The 11,427-nt window shown below is 32.5% G+C and overlaps 1 protein-coding gene across 2 annotated transcripts; it reads right to left on the minus strand.

The window, feature by feature from the left end:
- Window positions 1-4,230: 4,230 nt before the first annotated feature.
- Gk1 (Glycerol kinase 1) lies at window positions 4,231-10,869 on the minus strand. 2 transcript variants are annotated; one of them, XM_013324121.1, is made up of 9 exons: window positions 10,731-10,869; window positions 9,692-10,021; window positions 8,668-8,841; window positions 8,310-8,457; window positions 7,730-7,881; window positions 6,535-6,783; window positions 6,029-6,198; window positions 5,413-5,548; window positions 4,231-4,691 (listed from the first exon to the last, which is right to left on the minus strand). In XM_013324121.1, the coding sequence occupies exons 2-9, from the start codon at window positions 9,950-9,952 to the stop codon at window positions 4,419-4,421; spliced, it is 1,563 nt and encodes a 520-aa protein (XP_013179575.1). In that variant the 5' UTR covers window positions 9,953-10,021; window positions 10,731-10,869; the 3' UTR covers window positions 4,231-4,418. The 2 variants fall into 2 exon arrangements, with proteins under 2 accessions (XP_013179575.1, XP_013179574.1); XM_013324120.1 differs by lacking the exon at window positions 10,731-10,869 and having other exon boundaries at window positions 9,692-10,418.
- Window positions 10,870-11,427: the final 558 nt, after the last annotated feature.

Consider the following 11,427-nt stretch of genomic DNA (forward strand, 5'->3'; position numbering starts at 1 on the left):
CGCATGGAGTCTCCGCTTCCAGATAGAGCCGTCAATACGTCAAGCTGGCAACCCTGAGTGATTGCTCGATAAACAAGTTGTACTAAAAAATGTAGTACCATACTTTGTCTTTGCTAATATAGAAGCGATAGCGCTAAAACTTACCGTAGAATTCCACTGTCGTGGCACTTGTATTGTCCCAGTGTGAGTAGGTAATTTTAACTTTTGTTTATGTTACTCTGTGTTATAATTGGAACTTAAAGTTTAATTTATTTTCTTGTAGTTAATGAAGGCGAGAATAACGGTATCATTTTACTCATTAACATTGCATTTGAAAATGACAACTAACATTGAATCTTACTTTATTCAAAGCTAAAAAAGAACTCTGACAAGACGATTGTTTCGTTGCTAATCCATTATATTATTCATCGGAGTTTATATTACGCTATTATCTAGTTAGACTCTTGGAATAATATATGTCTCAAGAGGAATAACCGCTCAACAAAGAAATACTCTGCCAAGTTTTCTGCAAATTGGTCATCTACCACTTAAATTGAAGTCTTATTTCGGACCATAGGATGGCGTGTCACGCAGTCACGTCATGGCGCTCAGGGAACTGGGGACAATGAATTTGACCGAAAATAAGGAATACAAACAACAAGGTATGAATATGAATTTGGATATGGATGCGTTAAATAAATCTACTAATAATAAAAGCATCAATATAAAGATTCGGTTTATGTCAGTGTTGCAATTTACATTTTTTCTTTCCTGTTATCAATTTTTGGAGTTTACGTCTAGTTTTTTATTTATTCGAATAAGATGGATAAATCCTTTTAGATATGATGCGCTAGGAAATAGTTGAAATGGAGAAAAGAAATACATGCATTTTTATTTATCTCCTCCGCCTGATATTGGTACCAGTACGTAACGCATCCTTAATATATTTTCTTGCTGCCGATGTCCACTTTTCAAACGTATTCCATGAAGGAAAATACGCGTGAATAGACTCAAAGACCAATACTCATCCTACCCCCTTGTTCTTTTGCATATTTTTACACGCAGAACCGTTTCTGACTTTGAAATTTCGTGTATTTTCACATTATTACTAAACATAACTGATACTTTTCATGTTTACGGCGATGTTTAAAATCGAATTCTTGCCTTGAATTGAAAAGCTCAGAATGTTTTTTTTTTATATTTTAAACTTTACTAGGGCTATCAAAAGGGTAGTGATATGTCACATCCATTAAGTTTCGTGCTCATCTGTAGCATTCACATGGGCCGCGCAAGATGCGACGGCCCTCTGCTCCGCCATCCGTCAGACTGTCGGACCTGCGCCACTACACGGCAATGCACTTAACTTCACGCCGACCGTACATGTGTCTACTGAGGGGACTCCTACTTGTTAATAGTTATGAAGGGCCACGCGGAGTGGTCATCCCGCAACAGACAACCAATTATGAGCACCATCATGACAGATTGCGGCGATTTGAGCGTTTGACTATTAAATGGCCGGACTTGCCTGCATTGCCATATCAATTTAATTGTTCGTATTTAATAAGTTTTAACATTACTTGCTTTTGGGCTTTTGTTTATAAGTTTAGTCACTATAAGTTAATAAAACATAAGTGTAAGTATGATATACATATCTGTAATTGTCTTTTTATTTCCTCTCCGACAAAAAAGGCAGAATATATTTCGGATAAAGGCGCGGTGCGGTGACGCCTTGCTTAGTCCATATCTCTATAGTCAAAGTTAAGAGCCAATGCCGGGACTCGTACAGAAACAAATTTAGTTTCATTTCACTTGTTGATTGTATTGGAGTAAAGTGACGTTTATTATTTACGTAATAAAGAATATAAAAAATAGCCACTTCCTACTTCAGTTAAAAAGAAAAAAATCTTGTTAAATACTTTAAACTTTTTAGTAGAAAAAGTCTGAGTGCACTTTCTTCTTTATTACTTTTCGAATACCGTTACATTTAATTCATTTTGAATTTAATATTTTATGTTATGAATATGATTAGTTCAATTCAATGACATTAAATCTTTAATATTCTCCATAATTCTTAATATCGGTAGTTGTCATGTTGAAATTCCTACGTCTCTAGGCTCCAATATCCGCAATGCTCGACGTCTAGACAAAAGCGATTAAGCCGCATCCCTGCATGTGACGTCGTCTCAAATATTATTAGTAATCGATCCAAAGAACGGCTATGTTCACTCCATGATAAATACTGTCACACCTTAAAGTTTAGTGTTTACTGTACACACTTTACTAATATTATAAATTTGAATGTTTGGTGAGAACGTATCGTCAGAACAGTTGCATGGATCTCGCTGAAATTTGGTTTAGATGTAGTACATAGCCTGTAGGAACACATAGGCTGCTATATTTTTAACTACGCGTGGACAGATTCATAGGCGACAGCATGTTTAATAAAAGATTGACTCCCTAACCGTGGGTTACTGAGACTAAAATATGCGCTTAAAACATATTCTTGTCTCTGTTTTGTCAAACATAATGACAAGGATGACGATATGTTTTATACGGAGATTTTGGTCTCTGAAAAAAGAATAAAGGTTTTACTTATAGTCGGGTTTAACAAACACCTAGATATAAAATATTTGCACTTTGCATTACTAATTTAATTAGATTAATAATAAAAACACATTATACGGTTAAATAAAATATTTATTTTATAACATTTCAATCATAAGTAATAAGTTTCCAATCACAATACGCTTTAAGTACATCCTAAACAAAGCTGAACTATCATACATTATGTAAATTACACTATACACATAATATAAATGACCACATTGCCCCAATTCCAAAAAAAAAAGAAATAAAAAATAAAAATTGATACATAGGCCTATCATTCTTTTGCTATAAAATAAAAAGTAACTTAAAAATAGACGTAGGAGTAATATATCCTCTTTAAAGTAATGTTTCTATTCCAGGGTTGCCATCTACAAGTGGTCCCGATACCAAAAATTGAACCTAATTAGTCGCGACAGGCTAACACGCGCGTTTAACCGCGCAGTGGAAAAGTAGTCTAAATATTGTATGTTGACTATAACTTAAAGCTATGTAAACATAGAAAAACTATGACTAAGTTTTGTAGATAAATCTATAAATTTTTATATTGCACTTAAATATTATTAAACAAATTAGTTAACGATCTAAAAACGTTAATTCGAAAATTACATTTAACAATTTTGTACATTTTTAGAATATATGTTACATTTCCATTTTTTATAAAGATTAATTGACAATATCTAATAAATATAAGTATTTATCATCATCAGCTCACTACACGTCCCCACCGAGGGGCTCGGAGCCTACCGAAAGTTATAGATGATTAGGCCATAGTCAACCACGTTGGCCAAGTGCGGGTTGACTTCACACATATCTTTGAATTTCTTCTCAGATATGTGCAGGTTGCATCACGATGTTTTCCTTTTGTATTTGTATAATTATTTCCTTTCCAAATGTACATATGTAAATCGGAAATCGAAAAACATATTGGTACACGGCGGGATTCGAACTCAAACCTACAGATTGCAAGTCAAGTGCTTGAATCCTGAGCCACTGATGTTTAACGAATAACGTTTGTATTTATATAAATTATATGCTTTTATTACTTTTAAAAAAGCTACAAGAACAAACGCACTTTCTTATAGTGTCTATTTAAGAAAGATTAGTTTGGCAACTGACGCCTATAAAATATCGAATTAATTTTATATGAGGACTAACGTTGTATTTAATGGACGGTCGTCATATTGTCGGAGTGTCCGCGCATCACGAACAACTATGAACTATCGAGAATTGGTCCTGTAATAAAATAAATCGAAATAAATGGGTACTATAATTTAGGTATATTATAAATTTTTGAATTTATTACAGTCTATGTATCGCACAATTAATTAAAAAAAACCTAAATACACTTTTTTTTTATTTGTCAATATCTAAATTTGTGGTTAAATATTTTATTTTTATTGTTATTCAAAAACGCACAATTTTCGATTGCAAGTTCTATGAGAACAAGTATCGTAAATAGAAAATTTTCATAATCGATTTTAATCAACCCATCTCTAGTGAAATGTCAAATGAATTGTCAAACTTAATCTATCTTAAATAGACACACTATAGTAGATTATTTTAGAGAAGCATACGAATAAAAATAGTTGAAAAATATAACTATATTTTTTCAAATAGTACAAACTACGTACTATTAGAAATATATAAAAATTGTTTTATTAAAATTGTACAAAGATTTAAGGTAAGATAGATTGAAAGATTATTAAATTCAAGATTATGCATTGTTAAACTCTCATAAGCACTTTACATCTTAATTATTATTTTAGAAAATATTAAAAATGATTAAATTATAAAATTTACAATAGAAAAAAAAAAGCAAAGAATCTCCATAATTAATTTTGATCCCATCCAAGAGATCGATCGACAGCCATTATCCATTGTTTGTATCTCATATCGCGTTCATCTTCGGTAATACGAGGATTGTATGTAATACCAACATTCATGGGTATAGATTCACCATGTTTTGCACCATCGATGCCCCAATATGCAACTAACGCGGCCCCTAAAGCCGTACTCTCAGCGAAACCAGCTTTGATTACCTCTATACCTATTAAATCAGCTTGCATCTGCATGACCAAGGCATTCGATGTCATCCCACCATCAACCTTGAATCGAATTATACATTTATAATTATATAATTAAAATCACAAGGTCAATTGAAAGTTTGCACATGGCAATACTAACATAATATAACATTGTAGACCAAAATCTCTGTATAAAACATATCGTCATTCTTGTAACTATCATTCACAAAACACAGTTAACAATATATTTTAAACAGAGATTTTGGTCTCACAAACCAAGTAATATCTTGTAATACTAAATTATGACAGCTCACTAGCGCCCCTCTGTCAAAGTCAATTTATTTTCTTTTATGTAATTTTTGATGTCTAAGTAGGTTTTATATATATTCCGACAGAACTAACACTGGTAGTAGCGTCTCTCACCGGTTTAAATATCCTTGTTTAACTTAAGACGATCAGAAAGAACAGTTGTTAAACTTTGCGTATTATTGTTTGTCAAACAACTATTTGGAGCGGTCAAACTAAGAAATATGACTATGAGCTATGATCTCAATAAATGGATAGGCAATTGCTTAAAAAAGACATTTTACTTCGTTCCGATTTTAACGCGCCTGTTACTGTTACGTGTCAGTTAATTATATCTGTATTATTAGTTCGAATTCTGACCACCGTTACAAACCGCTACTACCATCAGCGTCAAAATGGCGATAATCAAATAGACACAGAATACTAAGTCTTACAGCCAGTCTATTTATAGAGGTCAGAGCTATGAGAGTAAAATAAATTGAATAAAATGTGTTACCTTAAGCAACTGAAGAGGAATTCCGCAGTCCTCATTCATAGCATCCAAAATATCTCGCACTTGGAAACAAACTGCTTCAAGAGCTGCTTTAATTATATGATGTGAATTTGTGTCTTTAGTTATACCGCAAATAACCCTGGAAATAGTAAAATATATTTGTAATATATTGTCTTTCCGTCGACTCCGTCCGCGCGGTATTAAAAAAAATCTTAATAAGTAGCCTATGTTTTTTTCCAGACTATGTTCTAAGTCTGTGCCAAATTTCATCAAGATCCGTTGACCCATTCCGGAGATATCTTTAAACAAACTTCCATCGATCCATCTAAACTTTCGCATTTATAATACTAGTCAGAATTAAGATTACATTTATGTGCTCTTTACTTCGCTATATAATACTAAGTTTCTTAGTTAATCAGAGTTAAGAGCATTGTAAATCTCTCCGGCACACTTTTTGAACATATTCCAACATTTCACTAAGTTTAATGTTGAAAACTTAAGAAAGTTTAATAATAATCATGTCCATTAGATCGCAATGCACAATCTTACGCGAGCAAAATTCAATAGAATTTTATTCTTTTAAATAATTCATTTAAATAACAACAAAAAGATCTCTTACCCTCTTGCATCTTGCCTCCAATGAGGCGCATATAAACCACTGAATGCTGGAACAAATATAACACTGCCATTTTCTGTTGCCATTTCAGCGAGAGTCTGAGACTCCTTGGCATCTTCTATCAGACCAATGTTGTCTTTGAGCCAGCCTAAAGCCGCACCGGCTACTGCTACCTGGAATAACATTTTAGATTTACCTAATTTTTTTTTTTATTATATAAACAAACTGTGTGGTATTAAAAGAAAAACTTAATTAGTAGCCTATTTGTTCTTCCTGTTCTACATCTATTAGAAATTTCAGCGAGATTCATACAACCATTCTGGAGATACCTTCTAACATCCATCTATCTAAAATTTCGCATTTCTAATATTAGTAAGACGTTAAACTCAAAAAAGACGTCAATCTTCAGTCAGACCATATGTTAAGCATTCTCTTTGAAATAAAAAAAAGATATCTCCCTTATATGGGAAAGTGTTTCTTGTGAAATACAAAAACAATCTTTAACATACCGATCCTTCTAAAGCATATGCGGGTTGACTTTTACTTCCCAATTGATATGCTACTGTAGTGAGTAAACCCCGACTTGAATTTACTCGGATATCTCCTGTATTGTATAAAACAAAGCATCCTGTACCATAAGTTGCCTTGGCTTGTCCTTTTTCTAAACACATCTGACCGACTAAGGCGGCTTGTTGATCACCGAGACATCCAGATATTGGTATACCCTGTAAGGGTCCATTTGCTATGTATCCATAAATCTGTGAACAAAGTTCAAATTAATTAATTTGTTTTTTTTTTATTTCTATAATTTGTAACTATTAAACAAAATGAGTTGTTTTTTTTCCAAATGTAGTTATCATTATCATTGAATTTTGGGACACACTGTATATATTGTATTTAAATTCAATGTATATATTGTGGAAATTAGCCTACCAAAACCAAAAATCACTGAATCTCTTCTAGCGATCATGATTATATGAATAGTAAACAAAAATGTTTACATTTTGTAAGTAAACAACTCGCAACACTAAAGGAATCCTACTAAAGTTACTAAGACTCCGGAAGTAACAGCCGATCTCCGAACCCTTGCTACAAAAGTCAGAAATCATGATATCTGTCATTTGACGAGGTCTTCAGAAGCAACACTTAATACAATAGTTAGTAAATACATGTAAATGACAACAGATAACATAAATAGTAAAAGAGTATATAATTAGTTTTACAAACAGGATATAATTACATCTTATCTCAATTGTGCATTGTACAACAGCGTGTAAGTAATTAAAAGTTCAAAGTACATTTGTTTCTCATTGATAATATAAAAGCATAAAGTAAATATAGTCTTGCAGTTTAGATAATGGAGAGATGAAATAAACAAGGTATTATTTTAATACAATATCTTTGTTCAAGTATTTAAATCAAAATGAGAACTTTTTTAAATTTTTTTGAAAATTATATATTTTTGAAAATTATATACTCCGTTAACTAAAAACAGACAACATAGCAGAGCTCTATGCTGTATAGAAGTGACAATAACTTTAGATAAACCACATGATCACCCGTCAGTTCTATACATTTTTGAAGTTCTTTATGGAATCGCTTTGGAGCGAATTCACTTTGTCTAGCCCCGCAGTACTTCAGCTGTCATATTTTACTTAACTACTATTTGAAAACGGAAAATATGCATAAAAATAGCAAATGTACCTCAGAACTGGATTTGATCTCTGGTAGAACTGATTTTGACACTTCAAAGAATTTGAGCAATAACGCGTCCCACTCCAAAGTTTCAATGTTCATCAACATTGTTCTTGATGCATTACTGACATCGGTAACATGTTTCCCACCATTTGCCCCTCCTGTAAATCAAACATTATACTAAAATAACTAAAAATATTTTATGATTATCATAAAGTAAACAAAAGTATCAGTGGTAGGCACAAACAATAATAACAGGCATGAAATGGAAGCCTAATTTTAGTCTTTTTCCCTTCCCTCCCTTTTCTTATTAGGAAAGAACGAGAAGAGGGAAGTGGATTTGACAGAGGGGAGAATGCATAAGTGGGAATCTTCTCTTTCTGTGCGTCCCCTCGTTTAAGGATAGGTAATACATCTACAATTATGGAAGTCCGTGGGCAGTGTATAATTCACTATTTGGGCGAATTGTGGTGGTCAAAATTAGACCTAAATGTTTTCCTTATAAACGTTTATGACTATTAATAGTAACTTCATAATAATAATTGCTGTTTACTTCTTAAAACTAGTAAGCTGGTAAAACATTATGTACCTGTTAAATTCCATATGATCCAAGTGTCCACAGTACCAAAGCAACAACTTCCTTTCTTCATAGCATTGTTAACTACATCAACCTTGTCACTAAGCCAACGGAGTTTAACTGCGCTGAAGTAGGGTGATAGAGGAAGACCACATAATGGCTGAAACCGATGATTTAAATCTGCATTGAAATACCATTCCAAAAATTTACTAAACAAAACTATAACAAGCATTGTAATTAGTAATAAAGTGTTTATAAAAAAATGAAAAAATATTGTATTTCTTGAATATCTTGACTACACAATTTAAAATAGTACATGCTCCATCTTACAAAAAGAAACACTCTATATCTAAATAAATAATAATATTACCTTCAAATAGTTCTTGTTTCTAGTTTTATTCGGTACATTGTCTAATAATTTATCTATTGTGGTTGTTGTTCTCATATCTAACCAAACTATGGCATTATGCAATGGCTTTCCTGTTTCTCTATCCCATACAATGGTTGTTTCTCTTTGGTTTGTTACACCTACAGCTACTATATCCTGGAATAATAAACACATAAATAATACTAAAATATTATTAAACCTATCATTGATATTAAAAAAAATAGCTATTAGATTTTCTATATCATTAACAAAAATAAAATTATATTCCTTTAATAAACAAGTCTTTTTTTATTGTACTTGTTCTTATTTACCAGTGTGTACCCAAATAGTACATTAAATTTTAATTGAATGTCCATGAAGTTATGGTAATTTATACAAATGAGAAATTTATCAAACACACAAGCAGCAAGTGACAATACAGGGTCAAAAAGGAAAAAAAGTACACTATTTTATTTACTTTGTTTTAATTATAAAAATAATATTCATGTCCATTGGCTCTATACATACAATTGAATAAAGATTGTCTTGTTTAATACAAACATATATGAATACAGTTGAACCCAGAAAAGGCGGAAACCTCTATAAACAATAGTCCTGACGGACAACAACTAAGGATTTTGTGGTCCACTCTTCCTTATCCAGGTCCAACTGTATATTAGTGTAAAATGAATTGTGACTATGTATACCATGTCTATGAAATAATTGGTTATGTAACCACAACAAACATGCTTATTTTTCTGATTATATAATAAGGAAATTCAACCTAATGTAGTGAATAAAAAAATATGTTTATATGCATTATGTTTTTGTTAACAACATTAATATCAGATGCTGTTGATAGATTTGAAAACTAATGAAACTTAATTAGAAGCTATAAAGAACATTCATTTTGTGAGACTGCAGAATTGAATTATCCACAAGATACAAAGGCAAACAAAGATACATCGACACTAATAAACTATAGTACAATATAGTGGTAATTAAATTAAAAGATATATAAACTCACCTTAGGACTTCCACCCAGAAGAACTAATTTTTCAACGGCTTTTTCAATACAGGTTGTCACAACCTCTAAAATATCGAGGGGGTCTTGTTCAACCCATCCTTCTTGAGGAAAGTGTTGTGTTAATTCCTTCTGGTGTAGAGCTATTACTTCAGATGAATTGGCTTTAAATATTATAAATCGTGCACTAGATGTTCCTTCATCAATAGCACCAACTAAAGGGCCAAATTTTCCAAAACCCTGTGTCATGTTGGTGTTACTCATTTCTTATTAAGGTCCTTTGTCTTAAGCCGTTGATCGATTATTTGCAAACTATTGTGTATTTTGCATAGCCTATTGTAAACAAAACAAATACGTTACGTATACGTTCACAGACTTGAAAATTGCGGACCAAGGTGAAGTTAGCACAGGAAACAAAACTCTTGTGAACACGCGTGATAAGTGATAACAATCAAATTAGATTTTATTTTTTTTAAGTTTAATTTTGTCGATAAACCATTGATAAATTTATTCGCTAAATTCTATTTTTTTAATAAGCACTACACAATATTGTTTCGTTCGTTTTAAAAAATTAATTCTATTTTGGATTAATGACTTTGTAATTACGAAGCGGTACTGCCGTACACAAACACGACCACTACACTACACAAGTGAAGTGCAATTAATTTCAATGATGATGAAATGAAAATACTCAGATTAAATAACTTCACGCTATTTCATCTCTGTGAACTATAATCAAGTATCGATACTAGACGAGTGGAAATCAGCTCTGAAGTTCAGGCCACATATACTTGAATCGTTCAGCTGTGGCTCAACAACTATATTGGCCACGCACGGCTCGTTGTGAAACAATATAACTATGTGAATCGACGAGCCTCGAGCCGAGTAACTCACAATTCGCAATTTGAAACTATGCAGGTACAAATTCAGCTTAACTACGGTCAGATTTACACATGTGAACCGTGAGCTGATCTGCAAGTCATCAATTTTATTCGAGACTAATCGATGTGCATTTGCCGATGTAAATAAAATATGTACCTACCGATTAGGAATACTCGTCAAAATTGGTTCAGTCGTTTAGGCGCTAGGCTCTCATAATGCACACAAATATACATACATAAAGACAAACTTTCTGTACAAGATCTTGACAATGTCATTCATTGCCGTTGATAAGGGGGTACTAATGAGCTGTCATAATTTAGTGTAACTTATGCCCACCAGTAGGGTTTGTCAAAAAGCATTTGCTTCGAGGCGATTTCTTAGCGAACTTCAAAAATGTATAGAGCTGGCAGACTGACTTTCGATAAGTCATGTGATTGACGCGTGTCAGTTACATACATTTTTGAAATTCGTTATAGAATCGCTTCGAGGCGAATGCTCTTTGTTTAACATCCACAGTTAGGATAGCCTTGTCGGTTTGTATTATATTATAATATATTTTATCATTTTATTAGATTTGAAGCTGTTTGTGTCAGACAGACCAATTGTCTGGTTCTTAAGTTGCCAAAGAACTAGAGTTGTCACGTCGGGCAGAAGAGTGCTGTTGTTCGCGACGTGCTAAATCAAATGATTGGTAATAATAATAATAAACTCATTTAATCCATTCAGTAGGCAATCAAACATTTAATAGATATAACAACTTTACACCAGGTAGTCTGACTAAAAATAAAAGTTTTAAACAAGTCCCAAAATGTCTGCTTCATACTCTTGTGAATGCTAGCAAATTCAATAATATAGGT

This window comes from Papilio xuthus, unplaced genomic scaffold, assembly GCF_000836235.2.
Source record: "Papilio xuthus unplaced genomic scaffold, Pxut_1.1 DF825017.1, whole genome shotgun sequence".
Taxonomy (NCBI): Eukaryota; Metazoa; Arthropoda; class Insecta; order Lepidoptera; family Papilionidae; genus Papilio; species Papilio xuthus.

Bases quoted from the DNA above. Each gene is read 5' to 3' on its own strand.
- Gk1 (XM_013324121.1), bottom strand. From the start codon at position 9,952: ATGAGTAACACCAACATGACACAGGGTTTTGGAAAATTTGGCCCTTTA. The intron at 6,784-7,729 runs GTACATTTGCTA...CTTTGTTCACAG, and splicing joins AGATCAAATCCAGTTCTGAG to ATTTATGGATACATAGCAAA. The intron at 6,199-6,534 runs GTATGTTAAAGA...ATGTTATTCCAG, and splicing joins CATATGCTTTAGAAGGATCG to GTAGCAGTAGCCGGTGCGGC.